This window comes from Halteromyces radiatus (assembly GCF_025201355.1).
Source record: "Halteromyces radiatus strain CBS 162.75 chromosome Unknown BX664scaffold_9, whole genome shotgun sequence".
Classification (NCBI taxonomy): domain Eukaryota; kingdom Fungi; phylum Mucoromycota; class Mucoromycetes; order Mucorales; family Cunninghamellaceae; genus Halteromyces; species Halteromyces radiatus.
Genome location: NW_026251695.1, coordinates 230,008 through 253,581, shown reverse-complemented (window position 1 = coordinate 253,581; position 23,574 = coordinate 230,008). Strand labels below are relative to the sequence as shown.

The following is a 23,574-nucleotide window of genomic DNA, read 5'->3' as shown; positions in this document are numbered from 1 at the left end:
TGCAATAATTTATACATAATGACTTATCTCCCAAATTATAAAATAAATTAAAAACAAAAATAAAATTATTCATCAAATTGGTATAATCATTCAATAAAAATGCTTTCATTTCAATCAACTCCAAAAAACAATCTGATATCGTCTGAGCCCATTCTGTCCATTGATGTCTCTTTTCTGGTAGTGGATAATAAGTGATTGCCTCCACTTCAAAAAAAAAAAATCCATAGTCCACACATAATCCACACAAATCTTAAGTTTTAAAGATCTCAGGGATACTAGAGCGTTTATTTTAATTTAAACTTTGATCAACATGGATATAAACTATTGAGAGAAGGACAACCACCCGCTGCACTATGACAGCTTTGTGCTATTGCGCCAGAACTTGTACGTCTGCAACATCTAACAAAGCTATTACCACATCCGTTATTGTTATTATTATTAGGTGCCCTATAGGGTATCGAACCACTAGATGAAAACCCTCCTGTACTATATCCCTCGTCGCAAATGACTGATACAAGAGCATAAATCAACAATGCGCTTAAAATGATGATAATCTTCATTTTGATGAGCTTGCCTTGAAAAAAAAGGGATGGTTTTTAAAAGACAAATTCCTATGGTAAAAACAGAAAAGTAGCCAGTTAAGAAAAGATGTTGATTTCTTTCTTTCTTTCTTTCTTTCTTTCTTTCTTTCTTTCTTTCTTTTTTTTTTTTTTTTTTTTTTTTTTTTTTTTTTTTTTTTTTTTTACTTTTTGAAGATATGAGACGTACTTCTACCCATATCAAGAGCACCTGCTCCTTTTTTTTTATGCGAGGAGTATCATCTTCTTTATTTTGTTTTCGTGCCTATCGAATGATCATCATGGATGACGGATAATCGGTGACGGTGGTCAGCAACCGATGACGATAGATGATGATAGATAACATTTGTCGTGTGCTTGCAAAAGACTTTAAAGTGATTGTCGATCATGCATTTATGTTCCATCATGAAACAGCCCTCCTTGGCGCAATACATTCTCGTGTTGAACATTACCTTTGCCTTGATCATATCACCTATCATCACTTATCGATCACCACACACCATGTTCCATTAAGTATGGTAATAAGAAACGTAAATAAAACCGGTCTTAAGAATTGCATTTATGCCCATAGATAGACAGGAGATGCTTCCCAATATAATTGCTATGATGCTCTTTCTTTCTTTCCTTCTTTTTTTCTTTCTTTCTTTCTTTTCTTTTTCTTTTCTTTTTCTTTTCTTTTTCTTTTCTTTTTCTTTTCTTTTTCTTTTAGAGATGCTAAAAATCCTCTATTTTCTGCGTAGCAGACAGAAAAACATAGTCATGGATGATCGTTTATTTATATGTCCCCTTTGCTCGTGTACTACGATGATCCTAATGGCTAAAATGCCATACATTATTCATGATCATTAGATACCATGTCACTTGACATATGTAATGTATTCATTTAGTCAAAATAGTTAAATTAGAAAGGAATTGTTCAGGGTGAAAAATCTTTTTTTAGAAAGAAGATCCACGGTATGGCGACCTTTTTTTTTTTTTTTTTTTTTTAGATTCTGAACGCTCCCGCTGTTTTCTGCAAAGTAAAAAGAAAACATAGTAGTGGGTGACTAGTTCTCTATATATTCCCTTTGTTTATGTACAACGATGATCCCGAACCTGAAACGCCACACACTGTCCATGATCATGGATTCTCAGAGCTCGGACCATTTATTTCAAAACAGGTTCTTGAAAAAAAAGATAATGTCATGCAAATGCAAAGTCATAGCTTACAATGATTATTACGATGGTTTGTGTAATGATGGATGTTATGATGATTTCGTCTGCAATGATGACTACCATGATGATTGCAAATTTAGATCGAAGATAGAGCAAAGCAATTCTCTACTGCTTGACTTCACGCCTTTTGAAAGTTCCTCCCCATCTGACAGATTAAACTGTATAACAAAAGTCAAAACAGCTATTCCTCATCCAATAAACGTAATAATCTAATGAAACTGCCACCATTGAATTCCTCTCAAAAAAGTAGTTAGCACCGTCTAATGTCGTTTTATTGGTTAGTTTAGAAATTAAATCTATAACGTTGTTTTTATACTGTACCATCAGATGGAAATGGATTATTTATCTCTTTATTTTTTATTTTTTTTTGTAACTCGCTCAGAAATCATCATTATTTTATTCAAACTTGGATTAAAGGTACATAAATATATTATCTCATTTGTATTAGTAACAACTTATATGTTATTTCACAATTGATAAAGCAAAACAAAAATCAAAACTCAATTCAGTCATCCCTTCGTCCAATTAATAATGATTATCATAAAAAAGGCAAAAAAAAAAAAAAAGACGGGGAAGTGTAGTGCTGTGTATCATAAAAAGCAATAGAGCTTTTATTTCAAAAAAAAAAAGAAGTAATCCGTATACTAATTAATAAAACTAGCTACCATTCATTCTACTGTATCCCTTATAGCGCCAACCAATCAGAGGTGTTCGTCCACCACCAAGATCCTAACAACAAGCCGCTATACCTAACCAAAATAAGTTTAACATTCAGTCAGTCTTTCATTCACATTACCAATAAAATAAATTCAGGTCAAGCAATTCATATGCCATTATAAAATACTTTTGTCATTTACCTATACTAAATCCTACATCCAAAATGAAACGGTTTCCCCATGTATTTTGTAAATCCCTTTTTCAAAACATTCCAAATCCAATAAAATCTACCATGACAAGATCGTAAAAACAAAGAGGACACCCAATGTGGAAAAATAAGGTGATGAAAAAGAGAAAAAGAAAGAAAAAAATTAAAAAAAGCATAAGAAGGGTATTTTTTTGAAGCCCGTCCACTGGCCCACAATTTAACATTTTTTTTCCATTTGTGTTCCAACCCCAAAGTTTAAGTAAAAAGTCTAAAAAGCTTTATGTCTATTCAAATGTAGATCTTTCTAATTTTTCTTGTTAAATAAAACTATAAATGGATCTCACCCCCTGAGAATATTGCGTGGCGACCACGCATATAACCTTTCCCTTTTTTCTTTTCCTTTTTTTTGAGGATCCAGGGTGTACCCTTGTCGATCTCAAAAAAGATAATCCACCCTTTTTTCTCTGCACGAGGAATATCATCCTTTTTTTTCTTTTTTTTGTGTCCCTACCAAGTACACATGATGGATGATAGATGATACTACGCTTGCATTAAACATTTTGAACTGACTGGCGGTACAGTATTGTATTTAATTTCTGTAAGCCTTCCTCCTTGATTACTATACTATCCACTGTTAAACATGATCATCACCTTGACCATACCATCCATTATCACTTTGTCATCGTCATCTAACTTCCTTCATCATGAATCATCATGGAAAACTTTTATGTGCTCTGTCAATAGATGGACAAGAGATCTTTTTCTTTTGTTCTTTTGAGATATCAAAAAATCTTCTGTTTCCTGTGTAGTAGACAGAAAACTAGAATAAAAGATGATTATTTCTCTACACATTCCCTTTGTTCATGTATAACGATGATCCTAAGAGGGGAGGTATCACGCATTATTCATGATCACAAATTACCAATATGTAAGAGTTATGCAACTTACCTCCTTATTCAATATAGATAAGAAAAAAGGACAACGATTTTCAGGGTAAAACGCTTGCTTCTAAAAAGAGGAGTCATCACAGAAAGTAGAAATATATAAATGAGTGATAAACTATAAAAAAAAAGTGAAAAGTAAATAAAAACGATCTATTTTATTTTTAGGGTATTTATTATTCCACTATGTACCGCATCTTGTTGTTTCTTTCTCTATGGCTCTGTGTCCTGAGCGCCCCGATTGACAAGAAACAATCACTTGGAGTGAATGATCAAGTGGCACCAAGTCTATCGGAACTACTGAAATATGTTCAAATTGCAACGTCTGAACCAATTGACCTCCCAGTTGAGGAAGTTCGACAAATGTTACGGGAAGACGTTCCGTGTATTCTTGACGCTTTATTACCTCGTCAGGTGAACTCCAGTTCTCCCTCCGAGGACAGTGGAACAAACCAATGCGGGCGCTTATCTAAGAGGGACTAATTATTATTATGTTAGTACTTATTATCTTTTTTTTAAAAAAAAATGAATATACAGTGTTTTCAAAGTTTTTTGTCGGGTCACAAGAAAATACTTTTCGTAATGTTATTAAACAGAATATCGTACTTTCCCGAAATGGACGTCGCATTACCACTTTTTAGATATCGCTTAGAGATGTCGGTAGAGGTGATGATAATAGAATGATAGGTCGATGTTAGTGATGATGATGGAAAAACAATAAAAAAAAAAATACTGCCACTTTATTTGAAAAATATATTAAAAAAAGAAACAGAAGTTCTTTATTGATATAATGGATCATCATTAGAGTGATGATTCATCATGATGATTGCCCTGAAAGTAGCGGTTTTCAAAGTCCGTTTTTCTTTCACATTTTTTTGATTTACTTTTTCTTTCTTTTTTTCTCTTCTTTTCTTTTTTTTTTTTGTATTGACTTTTAGTATATCAGTTGGTAGTCTTTATTATTATACTTTTATTCAATAAAGTTTTTATTTTTATTCCAACTACTTTGTTACATGTCAATGTGATTGATTCTTTTTGATGTATTATTATATTTTGGATACATTCCTTTAATTTCACATATATTTTTATAGGCACGACTAGACGTTGGTACGTGATAGTGTGATAGGATAATGACATGGATGGATCACAGCATGAATAGATGATGATCGATTCTTTACATAATAGAAAAGCGCTGAAACGTAGTTTTTTTTTTTTTTTTTTTTTTTGAAATCGTTACTGGAACATGCAATCGATTGATATCTTTTCCCATAGATGATAAAAGCAAATTTGCATAATAGTTCCTTTTTTTTCATTACTGAAACATACAGTCGATCGATGTCTTTTCCCATAGATGACATCAAAATTTGCATAATAGTTCCTTTTTTCTTTTTGAAACCATTTACTCGGGTCCTTTTGATTTCATAGCTAAAAAAGCTCATAATTACAGGGGTGATTTGTCTTTTTTTCTTTTACAGGGAGTTTGTTTTATTATAAAAGAACATCCTTTTTTACTTCATCAAATTCTTTTTTTTTTCTTTGGGCTTGCCTGTCCCTTCCTTTGTCATCTTTTTCCGTGTCGTTTCCCTTTGGCCAGTCTTCTTTTCCGTCTGTCCTCTCTTGTGGCCTGTTTCTTTGTTTGACCTCGGTCGTTATTTGCTCAGGCGTGGTTGGGTCGCCTTCTCTTTTGGGCCTGTCATCTTTTCCGTCTGTCCTCCTTTCTGGCCTCTCTTCTTATCCGCTTCTTCCCCCTCTGGGTTGACCTCGGTCGTTATTTGCCTAGGCGTGGTTGGGGTCGCCCATTTTTTTTTTTTTTAAAAAAATATGTTGAAAATCACAACTTTTTCCGGGATGATTATCGCCATCCTACTTTCACTGCAGTGAGAAATTGCTGCAGTGATCTCGATACATGCTTAGGCGTTCGCGCTTAAATTGTAAGTGAATAAAAAGATATCATCTGGATAAATATTACTCATTTTCTTCTTTCTTCTTTTTTTTTTATATGTTAACTTGGTGAACTCAATTGGTGGATTTCCTTTTTTTTTGGTGGCTCTTTTTTTCATGATACCTATTTTCTTATATTCTCTATTTGATTATGCGACAATTATATTTTTTTTCTTCTGTCATGTATTTTCTATCCTTACGATATTTTATTTCCTATTTTTGCGACATCTTATTCTTTGAATTCCGTCAATTATTATTGAATAAAGTGTAATAAAACATATACTACTGTCCAAGTAGAAAATAAGAGCTTTGTGATAATTGTAAAAATGAATTGTTAGGGGAACTGATTTTCACAACCAAAATCTGGCTGAGAATTCGAAAATTTTGGCCGTAAAAATCAAAAATCGATCTCATTTTTTTTTTATTCCTCCAAACCTCAAACTCTCTTTGTCCTTGAATGCGCTCCTAAAAAGTAGCGTAAACATGCATAATGGCGTGTCATCGGTTAGTTTGCTCCATAGCGAGAAAAAGCCATTTGAAAAATTCGAACCATTCTCTGCTGCATGTCATAGGTCAGGTAATGCATCTCTCCCAATCATCATCATTTACCAATGGTATTACCAACCTCCGCAAAATAGTACCTTAAAAATTGGAATTGTGTAAATATCATTGATAGATATGAAAGAAATCATACACGATATATATATTGTTTTATTACTATCTATTCATTTGCATATGGTTTAGTGGATTCTGATTTATCATTAGAAGTAGGCTTGACGTATCCTACTCGAGTATAATCTTCAGACTGCGAAGTAAGGGTATCTTCAGCGTAGGATGCTTTCTGCGGCATATTGTCTTGATTTCCATCTTGATAGTGTGTTGGTAAATCATCCGCCCATGTTTCTCTTTGATGAGCTCTAGGATCCAAATCCTCTAATTCAAATTGTCTTTGCTTTTGTTTTCTTCGGTATACAAGGAATAATATTCCAGCAAAAATGGCAATCTACGATGATGACGATGATGATGTTTTTTTTTTTTGGATATAGTAAAAAAAAAAAAAAAAAAAAAAAAAAAGGTTGGTTTAGTTGCTATGCTTACTTGAATCATCCTCTTAAATTGACTTACACCAACAATCGCAGCTGCTACGGCAATTCCTGCTGTAGTTCCTTGAGAAATCCTACTAGAGGCACTTTCAGTGTTGGATGAAGTTGGATTGGATGATCCAGTTGGATTGGTTGAATTTCTATTGGGTGTCACCCACACCGGATTGGTGGCATTGGATACATCAAGGACATTAATATCGTTACGAAGTAGTAACAGATCATCAAATCCGAATAGAATAAAAATATATGATTTGTACGCAACAGCTAGAAGGAAACAAAAAAAAAAGGTTTTGTTACACTATACATAAGATATGAATGAGTTTACCTTGATGACCAGATCGTCTTCCAGCACCACCAGTGCCAAGGTTCAGTAGAGAATATTGTTTTGCAACATAATCGTAGGTATAGGCATAATCATTAGGAATAGTATTTTCTAAGAACAGGAAAAATGTAGAAAGTTAGATATGCATCATTATCATCATGATGAAATCAATGTCATCTAGTTATGGCTTCATCATTTTTTTTTTTTCGGAAAAGTTTACGTGATCCAATGAAAACGCTTCCACCATAAACCAAAAATTTGTTAGATCCAGGAACTAAAATAGAAAAACGATGATGGTCAATGTGGATGTCCAAAAATAATAATAATAATAATAGATGATTCCATTTTTTTTTTTTTTTTTTTTTTTTTTTTTTTTTTTTTTTTTACTTTGGGTGGTTGTATGATAGGCACGTTGTGATACTGTTGCGAGGTTACTATTAACAATCGTAGCTTGATCTGTTCCCCAATTCTTACTGACAGTATCATACCATCTCACTTGTAACATGTTGGTGGCGGGGGTAGCGTAAATGGCACCTGGTTGATCTTCAAAACCACCAATCATATAAATACGGTTATTATTTCCAAGTGTAGCTGTATATGAGTAACGCACATTTGTATTTTGAGTATCACCAGGAACATTTGTCCATTGAGACTATTGTTTGTATGAATAAAGAAAGAAATGAGATATTTTTCATCTTTTCTTTGGATATTTAACTTACAATACCATAGTTGAAAATGTAAGCGATATTAGGTGCAACTGTAGTGCTTGAGTTTCTGTTAAATTTTTTTAAAAAAGAGATGAGATGCCAAGTGCATTGATATCATTTAATACCAATGCGCACTTACACATTACCACCCTATCATCATCCATAAATCATCATCGTCATTGGGTCATAATTAGTTCATCATTGATTCATCATCATTCAATTGTTGTATCGTCATCATAAGGATCGATCATCATCATACATCATTGTGAAAAGAAGATAAGGAGAAGGAAAAAATAAAAATAAAAAATAAGCACAAAAGAAAAAGGTAATGAGATTAGTGTATTCCTTTCTGCTTTTGATCCTTGTGTTACCCAAGTCCACAGGCTTTGAGTTTGGCTTAAATCTACAATCGCAGTTTGATCTCTACAAAAAAAAAAAAAAAAAAAGAGATCAGGGGAGAGAGAAAAAAAAACGATGATTTAATTTTCTTTTTTTCTTACGAGTAGTTACCCCAGATAGGTACGGATGACCAAGTGCGACTGGGTGGATCATACATCACAATAGGATTGTTCATGGCAGTATTACTCACGCCGCCATACATAAGGAACTTTGATTGGCCAGAAATACCTGCAGTAGAGTGGAATCCCAAAGGGATTAAAAGATTAGCACCCACAGTATTGGTGATGGTTGTCCAATTGTTCTGTGCTGTTGATACATTGCCATTAAAATCAAAACTGCTCATATCGAGAGAATAAAAATTGGATGAGAGTGTATTGTATTGAGTTCCATTGCTACCACTATCAGGTACATAGCCACCATAACAATAAATTTGATTCAAAACTAAAGAACAACCTATGATAACAATGATGATCATTCATTTTTTTTTTTTTAGTAAAGTGGTGTGATTTTTTTTTTGTTGAGTGGATGATTTATTACCAAGATAAGCTCTTGGAGTAGCGACATCAGCAGTTGACAATAGTGCATAATAAAGCAACAATGATGACAGTAATAAAAAACGTTGCAGTATCATGGATGTCTCGTAAAATTGAAAAAGAGACGAAAAAAAGAAAAAAAGCAAGGAAATGTACCTTTTTTTTCACAAACGATATATTGTAGGTTGCACAGATGTGTAGACTTTCTTCTTTTATTCTTGTTTGTGTAGCAAATCATAATTTGTGCGCTTTTGATTTTCTGACAAAGCCCATTATTTTATTAATATCTCTCTATTTACAGCATCATTGTCCCATCACTTCTTTTTTTTTCCTTTGATCATACTTTTGTTATGATGCCAAGTTTCTCTTGGAAAAGGTAAAGTAGGATTTAGAGGATGATTACCAATCACTTCAGAGATGCAGACAGATATGGCTTGATGCGATCAACCGGTTTAAAGTCGGCCCGATTGTATTATCCACAAAGATCGGAGATGTTGGCCAAGGAATGCTGTGTACCTCTTTTTTTTTTTTTTTTTTTTTTTTTTTTGTCGAGATATTGGAGAAGGGCTGGTGTCAAAGTAGATTATTCCTATTTTTAATATTAATCGTCTGCAGTACTGGATTTTTCCTTGGCGGTTGGCAGGATTTTTTTTTAAACGTGCAAGCCAATCATGACAAACGCGAATCATTTTTCTGGCTCACGCCATAATGGTTTTCTTGCTCGTGCCAATCGTTTTCGTAGGACACACGGATGATTTTTGGATTGCTTATATATAAAGAGATCGTTGCGTCAAAAGTGACAAATTGTGCGACAAATTTGATTTTTGGATGATTTTGGATGATTTCTGGATGATTTCTGGATGATTTTTGGATGTCGCATTTTTGGAGAGGTGATTGTTGTCAAAGAGACGTAAAATCCAAAGGTGATGTATAACTGTCACTGCAACAATAGTAAGTACTACTAGTACTACAAAAGACAAAAAAAAAAGACAGAGAAACTATAGAGACAAGAGCAATGTAACATTAGAAATGGAGCAGTTTATTAGGTGTATAAGAGAATGGATCAAATAATATAAACTCAAGGACTAGCCAATATCAAAGCAGTTCATCCCATCTAAAGAAAAAAAAAGATACTACATACAGAATATTTATTCGAATATAACATAATATAATAAAAATAATCGAACAGCCGTGGAGGAAGAGAATGGAGAGATAGAGACGATTTCATGGCGTGATATAAAGATGCTGTGTCTAAAGTGAGAGCATGTAATGTAGATGTACTATACTATCGACAAAAACTAGGTTTCCTTCTTCAGGGATGATCGGCAGTCCACTTGTTGGTATATACGTTGAGCCACCCATTTTCAGGATTTTTGCGCCCAAACAAATCCACATTTGTAGCAACATCATCCATTTCACTACTATCTCGGTCAACTGGTTCTTCGATGTCTACGTGGATGAGAATCCTGCTGTCAGCCATGGTCTTGTAGTTGTTTCCACAAAAATCTTCAGGGTAAGATCATCACGCGATCACTTTGTCATCATCAACATGAATAAAGCAAAAAAAAAAAAAAAAAAAAAAGGTAACCACCACGTTCAATAGATAAACTAGTTGCTACAGCATAAATAAAATAAAAAAGTAAACAATTAGCAACATTCTTTCACTTTATATTAATCTTTTCGCATATTCTTTGCAATATTTTCTATAAATATCTTACCAGAAAGTTGAATGATAGATGCATAATAGGTCAAATCGGTGCCACCGTTCACCATACCCAGAAGCATGTCGAGGTTGTCCTTTCCCACCTAGATCAGCTTGCCCAAGTCCTCTATGATTTTGTCGTCATTATCATCTTTTACCAATTCCAGCATCGCTGTGTCGTATTCTTATTGTTCACAAGATCGTAGTACCATTTGAGATCCCAAATCAATAGCAGGAAGTGGTCGCCCAGAGGTGAAAATTGCTGGTGATTCTATAATAAAATGATTAAAAATTTCTTCAATTTTTTGGTATATAGCCTTTCATATTTTTATTTTACCTAATGCAGAGTTTACAGTACACAAGATGTCACTTGCAATCATAGCCTTCGTCCAGTTTCTTCGTCCATGTCAACGACCATCACGTCGTCTGGCAGATCTTCTTCTATCATAGAGCCGCCTTCCATATGGTATGCGTTTACGAGTCCACCTTCATCTTGAGCTTGCACTACATCATAAACCGTCTTAAAACATGTTATTTTTCATTTGTCTTGTATGTCACAATTTGAGGCGTGATCAATGATATCATCTACGAATATTCCATAAATAGGGCGACCGTACAAGACTGTTAAAAAGAAAGAAAAAAAAAGGAGAAAGAAAAATAAAATAAGAAAAAGAGAGAAAATTGATAAATGATAAATGATAAAATGCGACGGCATTTAAATAACTGGGTTTTTAGTCACCTCTATTTCTCTTACAAAATATCCTTCTTTTTCATTTTTATCATATCCAATATGTTTACCGTAAGCGATTCAACGCGATTAACAAGTTATTATCAACGAGAAGTTATCAAAAAACTTGAAAATTCTTCTGCAAGCCGAACTCGATAGCATTAAAAATATTCTACGGATGGATTGACCGCAACAACGACCTCCTGAACAAGTGGGTTACCGCGAAGAACACATGATCAAAAAAACCAACCCAAAGAAACGACAAACGCAAGATCAAGGCAAGAATAGATAGGTACCATTATGAACGAACTTCTTGCTGATGTTACCACAAAATTCGGAAAACAAGCGAAGAAGCGAAAGCGCCAAAAGGGAAAATCTGAGTAAAAACCGCACGTCCATATATAATATATGTAAACAATTTTATATTTGACAACAATCACAATCACAACCGGAACCATCACAGTAAGAGCAACAAGGAAGAGAACCAGGACATCCGAAAACAACAGAACCTAGTCAGAGCGCAGTCTCAGAAGGAAAAGAAGACGATACATAAATGATTGGTCTTTTTTTAGTTTTACATATCGCCTCCCCTACCTCTCTACATATAGGTTAGCACATTCTCTGTATCATAGCATATTATTCAAATAAAATTACAATTTATTATCTGAAACGTGGTTTTATTGGTGATGGATGTGTTGGAAATGGCGTAGAATGGATTTCTGTAAAATCGTTACCAATTATCAATTTCGATTTAAAACTCTAAATATATTCTTGTAGTATTCCAGATATCTGAATGAAATTTCCCCGCAGTGTACAATGTACAACACAAAATGATTTTGTTTTTTATCTTTTATTTTTTATTTTTATTTTTTTAAAGAAATAAAAAAGAATCTATAGATCGATGAACTTTATTGTGACATTTCTATTCAGATGAATGAGGTTTAACAAAACTTTCTTCATCTCGTGACATCGGCTTGACATAATCGACTACGTCCATTGACATTGGTTTGATAGTATCCTCCATCATTGGAGTTGATGGCTTGAGAGAATAACATGCACTTTTTTGAAAGGGTGGAGAATCATCAGTACAAACAGTTTTATCCTGATTGATCGATCCTTTCTTTTTATCATCCGAACCATCCATCCATGTTTTGCTAAGAAGTTCTGTTTGATTGATTTCTTCCATTTCGAATTGTTTTCCTTTTCTTTTTTTTCTATACAAGCAGAATAATATCCCTGCAATACCACATACCTGATCATCATATATAAACCATATAAGTCAGTGCTTTTTTTTTTTTTTTTTTTTTTTTGGTTACTTACACCTACAACTGAAGCAGCAACGGCAATGCCTACAATAGCACCAGTTGAAAGTTCATTATCATTGGATGAAGAAGTCAAAGAAGTTGATGCATTAGCACTTTGTGAAGAGGAGGTACCACTTTTCGTGCCTAACCATACTGGATTGGTAGCATTAGATACATCAAGAACATTGATATCATTGCGAAGGCTTTGTTTGTCATCGAATCCAAATAAAATAAAGATATACGACTTGTATCCAACAGCTACAAACAAAAAAAAAGCTATTAAATATGTTCCTTTTTTTTTGACACAGATGTCTCCTTTTTTTTTTTTTTTTTTTTTTTTTTTTTTTTTTTTTTTACCTTGATGACCAGATCGCTTTCCAGCTCCACCAGATCCAAGGTTGAGTTGATTATATTGCTTGGAAATGTAATCATATGTGTATGCATAATCGTTAGGTAGGTTGTTCTCTAAATTGGTTAATACATGAATTAGTTCGATCCTTTCTTCTTTTATTATCATCTATCATCCATTACTTACGTTCTCCGATCCATACACTTCCACCATAGACTAAGAACTTGGTAGTACCAGGAACTACAAAAAAAAAAAAAAAAAGAGATCGTCAATAGATCGTTTGATCTTCTTTCTTTTTCTTTTTTTTTTTAAAAAACAACTGGACGGATGGATTAAGTTTACTTTGTGTAGTTGTATGATAAGCTCGTTGTGAAACCAACCCCGCATTAGCAGTAGCTATATCTGTTCCCCAGGATTGGTTGGTAGTATCGTACCATCTGACTTGTAACATATTAACACCTCCAACGGCGTATTTGGAATCTGCAGTATTTTCGAACCCACCAATGAGATAGATACGATTATTATTGCCGAGAGTAGCAGTATAAGAATAGCGAACGTTTGTATTTTTTGTGTCACCAGCTACCGTTGACCATTGAGACTATAATGATTATAATGATGATACATTCCATATAAAAAAGAGAGAGATGAATAACGATTCACTTTTTTTTTTTACTTTCATTTCTTACCTTTCCATAATTAAAAAGGTATGCTGTATTAGGGGTAACAAGACCGCCACTACATTAAAAAAAAAAAAAGGAAGTATATAGGTGTGAATCAGCAATATCAAACAAGCTTGAGCATTAAACTATGTTTACATGTAACCTCCCTGATAGTCGTCCAAAAAAAAAGATTAATGAGATGAGTGATTTTTTTTTCATCATCATCTTTAGTTATCCCTTACAAAAGTCCAGAAGGTTTGGGTTCCACCAAGATCAACAATAGCTCCAGATTGTCTATAAATAATAGATGATAATGATGATGAAAAATGAAAAACGAAAAGAGAATGAAACAATTATTTCTTACGAGCAATTGCCATAGCTAGATACAAAGGACCAAGTACGAGTGGGAGGATCATATATCATGATTGGGTTAGAAATTGTACTCTCACTGAAACCACCATAGACAAGAAATTTTGATTGACCAGCGATAGCAGTAGTGACATGATAGCTTAAAGGTGACAAGGCTTTCATGTTCACAGCATTAGTGATGGTTGTCCAGTTGGTCTGTGCTGATGATGCATTGCCATTAAAATCAAAGGTGGTCATATCAAGAGAAAAGAGATCACTGGTAGTATGAACATAGTTAATATATTTACCGTCGTTAACAGTACCATCCATTCCCCCATAACAATAAATTGCATTTAATACTAAGGAACATCCTATGACAAAGCTTATATTTCAGTATTTGATTTGTTTTTTTTTATTATTATTATTTTTTGATTTCATACCTAGAAAGGCTCTAGGCAGCACAGCATCAGCTAAACATAACGATGTATTTAGTAATAGTAAAAATAATGAAAATAGAACAATCATCCGTTCGTAGAAAGGAAATGATGACTGCCAGAAGGTTCAAAAGAAGAGAAAGGAAAAAACAAAAAAAAAGAAAGATGACCTTGATGGATTTTTTTTTAAGGCGCAAGTATAGAAAATATATATTATTTTGTACTACATGGTAAAGTCCGCGGACTTCCTGAAAGGATGCCTGCATTCCTAAATCTAGAAACCATGCTTTTAGGGTTTTTCTGTTAAGGAGAACTTAAAAGTGACAGAGATGACTAGGTACATCTATCCGCTTAACGGGATTTAAAAAAAAAGTGAAATATTGGTGTACAAACAGGAGGCAAACTTGTTCTTTCCAATTTATCATCATATATTTCAGACAACAACATATTTTTCAATGGAAGAACTCTCTCTTTTATATATAAATATTAAATCCTAATGAATGAACTCTTAACACGTTGGACATTTTCTTACGACATGATCAGAAAGAATGAAAACAGAATAAATAAAGCAGAACAAGCTTTGTTTTACTGACAAACGATATATACAACAAGCCATAGTCTAAGGCATTCTACAACAAAGAAACAGCAAACCTTCTTTGGTATTTGACATCAGAGCTTCATTCTATAGTAAACATTCCAATCTATGATAACAACCTGTCCAGCTTGGTTCGCCGTAAGTAAATGATATCATTGACAGTATCCATTTTATTTATTATTACAAATATGACCTGATTCCACCGATCGCTACTTGATACTTACTACTTGATACGTACATTCGTAATTGGCAGTGGTTAGGATCAAAAAGTGAAATAGGATATTCATCATCGCGGGAAAATAATCCATAACAAGATACACCATCAATGGGTCGATCAACACATCATGAATGGCACGAAATAGTAAGAATATTCAAGGTAACAGTATGATGAAATCATTCTTAGGATAGCAACTACAGCAGAGGATTGGCTCAATGGATCATCAACGTATTGTGGTGGACAAGATGGTAAGATGGGTACTGGCAAAAGAGGACAAAGTAACAAAAAAAAAATCATATCATAGAACTGTTTTCAATGGAAAAATAGGGTGACACAGCATTTGAACGTCATATGAATCAAGGAATATTAATGGTTTTTTTTTCTTTTTTGGAATACTGGTAATAGAAAAAATAAAGAGAACGAACAGTCGACTAGGATGATGATTATCGTTTTATGAAACATATAGAATAGGGATGATCTTGTTTGTTATTTAGTTTACTAGCAATGGATTTTGTCACGCATGCAGTGTAAATGTCAATGTTGGGTTGATTTCTAAAAGTTATTACTATTGTTACCATTTTGTTTTAGTAGATAGATAGAGAAATGTTTATTGTTTTAATAAAAGTGACTATTTTACTAATTAAAAATAAAAAAAGAAAAGAAAGAATCCATATTATTGTGATGATGAATAAATAATAAAAGGTTACTCAGTTGGTTAAACAAATCCTTTTTGGTCCCTTTTTCGGAGTCATTAACAGATATTATTTTATGGGACATTGATTAAAATCGCCTTGTTTTTCCTATTCACACCAAAATACCTTTGAATGATTATTATTATAGTTAAAGTCATAATAGAAACTATTATGATTCCATAAAGTAATGTTTGTTGTCTTTTTCAGAAATCAAAGTCGGGGTTTTTTTCTATCCATCTTCCCTTTCTTGATCACAGGATCAATTTTGGGGGATTATTTTTTTTTTTTGCTCCCTCATTTTTTTTTTCTTTCTTTCTTTCTTTTTCTTTCTTATTTTCGAACAAAAATAATTTAATCTATATTTCTTAATATTTATGGCATCATCTTTTAGAGTGACAACCTGGGATCCGATACTTATTATATCTCAGGTATTTATCATACTTTTTTTTTTCACTAGAAAACGAAAAGATAATGCTTACTCTTTTTATTTTGCATCATATAGATCGTCTCGTTACAAGCTTTATATTACATCATACTCAGCCTATTATTATGGATAACACTCAGTTTATCAGGCATGCCTATGACATTGGATGCTCTATTTCAAACAACAACTTTACAAACGGATAATGTATTTGGTTGGACATTGGGTTTGGTCGTAATGGTGAATGCTGTGGCAACCATTCCAGTAGTGGTAGTGATCGTACAACGAGCTAGACAAGTACTTGATTTTGTATTGACTCTTCATGGTATTCATGTATTTGGTTGTTGGATTCATAGTCATCGGTTTCCATCTACTTTAGCATGGTGGTTAGTCCAGTTAGTGGCAGTCATTGTTATGACCTTGGGTGGTGAATGGGCTTGTATGCGTTATGAAATGAAACCTATTCTTCTCAGTAACGATATGAAGAACAGCAGTAAAAAGGAAATCGACATGGATATATCTTTGGAAACAATAGAAGAGGAAACAGATATTGATGATCCATCATCATCAAGAACTCAAAAGAAAGGAAAAAGGAAACAATCGGATGCAGAAAAGGATCATCAACGTGAAGACGAACATCAAGAAGGACCATTAACAGCAGCAGTAGAGAAAGCAAGACAAGTATTCCTGGATAAAAGTCAAGGCTGGATCTCCTCTTCTTCCAAGAATGCCAAGGATTATGAAATCATTCCTATGAATAGTGTTACCAATCGATAGACTCGCATACGTTATTAGATTATTACCTTCCCAGTTCATCTTATATACTCCACCATTCACTTTTTTTTTTAGTTTGTATATAGTATTCCCTCTCTCTCTCTTTATCAATAAAAAAAACATTTTTTTTTCTTTTTTACAAAATCTTTATTATTTATCCCGATATCATGGATCATCATTCAAATCACTAGATTCTTTTTGCAGCCATTAAGAGCATCATGGGTCGACGAGCTTCATCAGGCATACTAGCAAGCATTTCTTGTTCAGGTAAAGGTTCAATGAGTTTGGTGAGCTGGAATCGACCATCACGAATGAGACCGTTGACATAAGTAGTGAGGGTTTTGTGATACTTGATAACAGAACAACCCAAAAACTGAGTGTGGCGTGGACCTTGTTCAAAATAAAGATCGACAGGCCAATGGTCTGGTTGACCATCATTATTATAGATCCAATCACCTGTGCCATAAGCTGTGAAAATGGGATGTTCCACAGACAACACGACATCACCTCCCTTGCATAGATACCTAGCTATCTTGTCCATCACATCTTCAAATGATGCTGTATAATGGAGCGCCAATGAACTTAACACTACATCAAAGGATTGTTCTGCAAATACCATATCCTCTATCGTCATGTGCTTATACACAATCTTGTCTCCATCCACCATGGCCTTTTTTTTTTCTTCTGCCACTTGGAGCATCTTGTGTGAACTATCTATCCCCACCACGGAACTCGCTCCTTGTTCAATTGCATACATGCATAACCATCCATACCCACATCCAATATCTAACACGCGTTTGCCTTGGAAATCAGGTAACATCGTCTTCAGATTCGACCATTCTCCTGCTGCTGTTAATCCTTCTTGTGATCTTGCCATCTCCTTGTATTTATTAAAGAACATTGGATCATCATACTTGTTCATGTTGGACAGCGTAAAATAGGATAATAAAAATAATAATAAAAAAAAAATAGATATATCCATAGGAAGCGAGCATCCTTTCATTATAAAGTGTGCCTGCCGCAGTTCATCTGAGTTACTGGACCCTGCGCATATATACTCTTGTACACATTTAACTTAACATCCGATGACTTGCCTCTTTTCACACGAATTTGTTATTTTTTGAACCATATCCTTTTTTGGACCTATTGTTCCTTGATGATAAAGGTGATGATAGTCCAATGATATATGACCGATTTAATGCAATCCTCTTCCAATCCATAGCTATCAACAAAAAATAAATGTAAAAAAAAAAAAAGGTACTGTAATAGGAAGAACAACAACAATATATAAAAAAAATAAATGTATATATATATAATATTCTATTTATTGACGCTTTTTCTTAATAGATGATAATCTAAAAACCAACACTAACAATGACTTCCAATAATTCACTTGTCCAATCATCCCGTACCTCTTGCCAAATATCATCCATCACCAAAGTATGTCGTTCAAGATTCACTAAAGCACCGGCCAAATGACGTTCAGTTCTTGCGCTTGCTACTAAAGTTAACCATGATTCTCTTTCCTGGATCCAAGATTCAGTCACAGCTGTCCAAAGTAAAGCCATCTCCAATTGTACCAGTTGATAAGCCACTTGTTCAATCGTACTTGGTTCATAGGCAACCCATTCACCTCTTCGAGCTAACCAACGTGGTGATTTGTGTCGATGAGGAATGTGCTCTTCAAATAATCGAATATGTTGTGTAAGAGACTTGATCGTGCCAAAAATAGATGTTTCATAGGATGGTGGTGGTGCTACTGACATTTCAGAGTGAGGATGTTCATCATGATGATGATGATGTCGTTGATTCGAACTTTCTGCTGGTCCACTGTTTATAGTAGATGTACTTTCGTGAGTGCTTGCTGTAGTGGCTGCAGATGAAGGTGAAGAAGAAGAACATGTCATTTCATCTGTTATTCGTTGAGAGGATATTTGTGATAATGGTGGGGGTGTTGATGATAATGATGGTCCTGCTGTTGCTGTTGTTGCTGCAGCTGCTGGAGGTGATATTATCTCTGTTTGCTGACGTTGAATTGACGATGATGTTGTAGTGGATGCAGTCGTACTTGGCGAGGAGAGGGTATTAGAAGATCTTCGATTGGTGGTTGATGTATGGTGAGCATAAGTATAGGTGTGTGGTATTGAAGATGAATAAGAAAAGGCAGGAGGTGGACTAGCTGATCGTGGTGTGGTCAATATTGAAGATGGTATCCTTGCTGTTATACTTTCGTTGGCATGTAAAGATGATCGCTGATGTCTTTTCTGTTGTTGTTGTTGTTGTTGTTGTTGTTGTTGTTGTTGCGTATCATTTTCCACGGTATGATTAGTATCAATCAGCGAATCAGTATTGGTGATGTTAGATTCATTGCCAAGTTGGGGATTATTGTAAAACATTTGTAGTTGAGAAGACAAAGATGTATGTTCATCCAAAACCATTGTATTGATATGAATAAGTTGATCCAGGCGTTGTACAAGTTGATCCAATTTCTGTTCTAGATCCAAGGTTCTTTGAGAGGTAGAAGAGAATTGATTAGTCATGTGTGAAGGTATATGTACTTGCCAAACAGATTCTACATCGTATACAAGAATACGTTTTGGAGAGAGTTCCAAATGTGAAATAGGATCTATTTCAAAAGGTAACATTTTGCCATTGGATAAGAGAGCTGTAGCATTTGGAACAAAAGCTTGGACGTCAGAGAACAAGACATAATCTTGGTCATCCATATTTCGAATGGGTATCAGCATGATTTGATGATTATTTTCGATTGCCTTGTACTTGTTGCCATCTTCACCAATACTATTCATGGTTGTCAACAAAACAATATATTTTTTCAAAAAAAAAAAAAAAAAAAAAGGTGAAAAATAATATAGAAAAGGAGAAGGAAGAGAGACAGGGAAGGGATTCTTTTTCTCTTTTTGTTTCAAGAAAGGAATTCATTCTCCGGTCTTAGCAGTTCAATACTCATATCAATGTAGATCTTACCAATTTTATTCTTCCTTACATGACTACGAAATTTCTATGATATAAAATTGTGATAATCTTTCTATATATTTCTTCTATTGATGGAATATTAATTCAAGCAGACATATATATATATATACGCGTGATAATCATGATAAAGGACTACTTACAATATCTTATTAATTGAATGCATTATAATAATAATGATCATCTATTCATTAAGAAATGGAAGAATTTAAAAGGAAATCCAATTTTAAATACTTCTTCTTCGAATACTTCTTCTTATCAACGTATGCTAATGATCACTTTCATGGTTGGTTCCTTTTTCACTAGAAAAGGAATCGGTGTTCAAATTTCAACATGTGCTGCAAGCTTTTCATTGGGTTGGATTTTTACAAGTTTTTATTTTTTTTTTCTCTCTTCTTCCTTTCCTTTCCTTTCCATTGTAGTATTATTCCCTTATGCCTGAACCTACTAAAGAACAAATAGAAGCTATTTTCAAAAAGCTCAAGCAAAATAGATATAACAAGGTATAATATATGAAAATAAACGCGATATATTTATTTCTTCACTTTATCTCACTTTTTCTTTTCTAGTCTTGCTTTGACTGTATGTCTAAAAACCCAACTTGGTCCTCTATTCCTTTTGGTGTTTATATTTGTAATGAATGCTCTTCTGCTCATCGAAATCTTGGTGTTCATATTAGTTTTGTTCGGTAATAATAATAATAATAATAAAAGAAAACAAGAAGAAACAGTTGAAAAAAAAAAAACTTTAATAGTTTAACACCATCCTTTTTTTTTTTTTTGATTTAGATCTACTGTTCTTGATACATGGACTTGGGAACAACTTCGATATATGAAAGTAGGTGGAAATCAAGCTGCTATGGAATTTTTTTCAAAACACAATGGTTTAGCAACTACTAAAGATACTCGATTGAAATATGGTGGTCGTGTTGGTCAACTTTACAAGGCTCGACTTGACAAAAAAGTTGCCCAAGACACTGTCGAGTAAATTAATCAATTAATGAAAGAGTTACATGAATACTAACTTATTTTTATTTACAATATAGGAATCCTACCAGTGTGATTATCGATATTGGTGAACAACCTCAGGAAACGCTATCGCCTTCTCTCGAACCTTCGGACGATACAGCATCACCCGTTACTGAGAAGACGACGATGGATAAAACTGAAGCACTTGACGAAAAACAGTCATCAGGAACCACTTCTCATGCCTCAACGGAAATACCTCCTGTAACTGATGCCATATCTTCTACTGATATATCTTCATCATCTGTTATTGGTTCGGAACCTTCTTCAACCCCAGATACCATTGATAGTTCAACAACAACACCAGCAACAGCAACCGCAACAACACGTAAACCACGAACAACAATAGGTGCTAGACGTGGAGTCAAGTCCAACAAATTAGGTGTGAAAAAGGCGACAAATTTCAACTTTGAACAAGCGGAAGAAAGGGCGAAAAAGGAAACAGAACGACAGGCAAAATTGGGTTACAGTAATGAAGACAATACAAATGAAACATCGGAAAATGTGGATTCGACAGCTCCTCCTTCTTTATCTTCTAGACTAATGTATCAACAGCAATCTACTGGAAACACATCATCAACTTCAGCTACTAGTAATCCATCTGAGCAAGATGCCATTGAAAAGTTAGGCTTTGGTATGTCTCGATTGAATGCATCATCACAACCATCATCCAAATCAAATCAACCATCCACAAAGAACGTTAGTTATGAAGACAGTTCCTCGGCTAAGGAAAAATTTGGAAATGCGCGCGCAATATCATCAGATCAATACTTTGGACGAAATGAATATGATCCAGCAGTATCTGCTGCCGAATCCGCTAGATTGAAACAGTTTTCCGGTGCCTCAGCGATTTCTTCTTCTCAATATTTTGGCAATGACGATGACGATTTTCAACAACGTCGAAGTACAGCAACATCTGGAGAATGGGATATATTACAAGATCAAGCTGTTGCTGCTGCTCGCAAATTTGTTGGTCAAGCTGCTGCCGATCTGGATGCTGTCAAAGATTTAGCCGAAAATGCCACTAGCAAGGTAAATAGATAATCATAATAAACGAAGAATGATATGATAATCATCTCTATTTATTTTATTTTTTCTTTTATAGTTGCAAGATATATTTCAAGATTTGCAGGTAAAAAAAAAAATAAAAAAATAAAAAGATATAACAAGGGAGAAATGACTAAATATATGTCATCCTTTTTTTTTTTTTTTTTTTGTAGCATCGTTATAATTACTAGAATGGATGGTCTTTTTTTTCAATCTTGATATTTATTTCTGTCTCTTCTTCCTTCCTCTAGTTTATCATGATTCATATGTTTAATAAACTTCCAAGGAAATGTTAGTTTACAATTTTATAATACAAAAGCATTCTTCACCGGTAATGTAGAACATTACTATTCTCTTTTCTTTTGCTCCTAGTGACTGTGTTCACTTATACTACCATATTCTACAAATAATAAAAACCACATTTTTCTTTTATTATATATCATCTTCTGTACACTTTATTCAATAATAATTGACGGAATTCAAAGAATAAGATGACGCAAAAATAGGAAATAAAATATATAGTAAGGGTAGAAAGAAGAAAAGAGAGAGTAGACGCATAATCAAATAGAGAATATAAGAAAATAGATATCATGAAAAAAAGAGTAATCAAAAAAAAGAAAAGGAAATCCACCAATTGAGTTCACCAAGTTTGCATATGAAAAAAAAGAAGAAAAAATGAGTAATATTTATCCAGATGATATATTTTTATTCACTTACAATTTAAGCGCGAACGCCTAAACATGTATCGAGATCACTGCAGCAATTTCTCACTGCAGTGAAAGTAGAATGGCGATAACCATCCCGGAAAGCGTTGTTATTTTCAACATATTTTTTTTAAAAAAAAAAAAAATGGGCGACCCCAACCACGCCTAGGCAAATAACGACCGAGGTCAACCCAGAGGGGAAAAAGAGCGGAAGAGAAGAGAGGCCAGAAAGGAGGACAGACGGAAAAGATGACAGGCCCAAAGAGAAGGTAACCCCAACCACGCCTGAGCAAATAACGACCGAGGTCAAACCAAGAAATAGGCCACAAGGGAGGACAGACGGAAAAGAAGATTGGCCAAAGGGAAAGGACACAGAAAGAGATGACAAAGGAAGGGACAGGCAAGCCCAAAAGAAGACAGGCAAGCCCCAAAGAAGACAGGCAAGCCCAAAAGAAGACAGGCAAGCCCAAAGAAAAAAAAAAAAGAAAAAGAAAATTTGATGAAGTAAAAAAGGATGCTCTTTTATAATAAAACAAACTCCCTGTAAAAGAAAAAAAGACAAATCACCCCTGTAATTATGCGCTTTTTTAGCTATGAAATCAAAAGGACCCGAGTAAATGGTTTCAAAAAGAAAAAAGGAACTATTATGCAAATTTGCTTTTATCATCTGTGGGAAAAGAGATCGATCGATTGTACGTTTCAGTAATGAAAAAAAAGAACTATTATGCAAATTTACATCTGTCATCTATGGGAAAAGAGATAGATCGATTGCATGTTTCAGTAATGAAAAAAAAGGAACTATTATGCAAATTTACATCTGTCATCTATGGGAAAAAAGATCAATTGATTGCATGTTTCAGTAATGAAAAAAAGGAACTATTATGCAAACTTTGATGTCATCTATGGGAAAAGAGATCGATCGATTGCGTGTTTCAGTAATGAAGAAAAAGGAACTATTATGCAAATTTGCTTTTATCATCT

At 34.0% G+C, this 23,574-nt stretch overlaps 8 protein-coding genes across 8 annotated transcripts; 3 read left to right on the top strand and 5 right to left on the bottom strand.

Moving 5' to 3' along the window:
- Positions 1-3,785: 3,785 nt before the first annotated feature.
- On the top strand, positions 3,786-4,240 carry BX664DRAFT_317719 (uncharacterized protein; the record flags this gene model as incomplete). Its single annotated transcript, XM_051542756.1, has 2 exons — positions 3,786-4,013; positions 4,148-4,240. 2 exons carry the CDS (start codon positions 3,786-3,788, stop codon positions 4,238-4,240), a joined length of 321 nt encoding a protein of 106 aa, XP_051396543.1.
- Positions 4,241-6,261: 2,021 nt separating this feature from the next.
- On the bottom strand, positions 6,262-8,702 carry BX664DRAFT_352981 (uncharacterized protein; the record flags this gene model as incomplete). Its single annotated transcript, XM_051547694.1, has 10 exons — positions 6,262-6,543; positions 6,666-6,907; positions 6,969-7,076; positions 7,186-7,239; positions 7,353-7,617; positions 7,685-7,739; positions 7,812-7,822; positions 8,044-8,095; positions 8,173-8,524; positions 8,609-8,702. 10 exons carry the CDS (start codon positions 8,700-8,702, stop codon positions 6,262-6,264), a joined length of 1,515 nt encoding a protein of 504 aa, XP_051396542.1.
- Positions 8,703-11,079: 2,377 nt separating this feature from the next.
- On the bottom strand, positions 11,080-11,665 carry BX664DRAFT_341530 (uncharacterized protein). The gene has a single exon (XM_051547015.1). The coding sequence runs from the start codon at positions 11,489-11,491 to the stop codon at positions 11,270-11,272; it is 222 nt and encodes a 73-aa protein (XP_051396541.1). The 5' UTR covers positions 11,492-11,665; the 3' UTR covers positions 11,080-11,269.
- Positions 11,666-11,920: 255 nt separating this feature from the next.
- On the bottom strand, positions 11,921-14,279 carry BX664DRAFT_341529 (uncharacterized protein). The gene is made up of 10 exons (XM_051547014.1): positions 14,134-14,279; positions 13,710-14,064; positions 13,588-13,639; positions 13,502-13,512; positions 13,373-13,421; positions 13,029-13,284; positions 12,873-12,926; positions 12,695-12,802; positions 12,354-12,595; positions 11,921-12,285 (listed from the first exon to the last, which is right to left on the bottom strand). The coding sequence occupies exons 1-10, from the start codon at positions 14,216-14,218 to the stop codon at positions 11,956-11,958; spliced, it is 1,542 nt and encodes a 513-aa protein (XP_051396540.1). The 5' UTR covers positions 14,219-14,279; the 3' UTR covers positions 11,921-11,955.
- A 768-nt stretch (positions 14,280-15,047) lies between these two features.
- Positions 15,048-16,829, top strand: BX664DRAFT_317715 (integral membrane protein S linking to the trans Golgi network-domain-containing protein; the record flags this gene model as incomplete). Its single annotated transcript, XM_051542755.1, has 5 exons — positions 15,048-15,083; positions 15,126-15,187; positions 15,434-15,466; positions 16,023-16,059; positions 16,134-16,829. 5 exons carry the CDS (start codon positions 15,048-15,050, stop codon positions 16,827-16,829), a joined length of 864 nt encoding a protein of 287 aa, XP_051396539.1.
- Positions 16,830-16,948: 119 nt separating this feature from the next.
- BX664DRAFT_341519 (methylase) lies at positions 16,949-17,794 on the bottom strand. The gene has a single exon (XM_051547013.1). The coding sequence runs from the start codon at positions 17,746-17,748 to the stop codon at positions 17,014-17,016; it is 735 nt and encodes a 244-aa protein (XP_051396538.1). The 5' UTR covers positions 17,749-17,794; the 3' UTR covers positions 16,949-17,013.
- A 387-nt stretch (positions 17,795-18,181) lies between these two features.
- BX664DRAFT_269166 (uncharacterized protein) lies at positions 18,182-19,573 on the bottom strand (the record flags this gene model as incomplete). The annotated part of the gene is made up of 2 exons (XM_051541039.1): positions 18,182-18,585; positions 19,003-19,573. The coding sequence occupies 2 exons, from the start codon at positions 19,571-19,573 to the stop codon at positions 18,182-18,184; spliced, it is 975 nt and encodes a 324-aa protein (XP_051396537.1).
- A 654-nt stretch (positions 19,574-20,227) lies between these two features.
- Positions 20,228-22,080, top strand: BX664DRAFT_361979 (uncharacterized protein; the record flags this gene model as incomplete). The annotated part of the gene is made up of 6 exons (XM_051548275.1): positions 20,228-20,320; positions 20,387-20,505; positions 20,606-20,800; positions 20,863-21,874; positions 21,948-21,974; positions 22,063-22,080. Exons 1-6 carry the CDS (start codon positions 20,252-20,254, stop codon positions 22,078-22,080), a joined length of 1,440 nt encoding a protein of 479 aa, XP_051396536.1. The 5' UTR covers positions 20,228-20,251.
- Between the last annotated feature and the right edge of the window lie 1,494 nt (positions 22,081-23,574).

Coding starts and splice junctions, on each gene's coding strand:
- BX664DRAFT_341519 (XM_051547013.1), bottom strand. CDS start 17,748: ATGAACAAGTATGATGATCCAATGTTCTTTAATAAATACAAGGAGATG.
- BX664DRAFT_341530 (XM_051547015.1), bottom strand. CDS start 11,491: ATGGTTCCGGTTGTGATTGTGATTGTTGTCAAATATAAAATTGTTTAC.
- BX664DRAFT_341529 (XM_051547014.1), bottom strand. CDS start 14,218: ATGATTGTTCTATTTTCATTATTTTTACTATTACTAAATACATCGTTA. Junction 13,285..13,372: donor ACCTTTTTAATTATGGAAAG/GTAAGAAATGAA, acceptor TAATCATTATAG/TCTCAATGGTCAACGGTAGC. Junction 12,803..12,872: donor AAGTGTATGGATCGGAGAAC/GTAAGTAATGGA, acceptor TAACCAATTTAG/AGAACAACCTACCTAACGAT.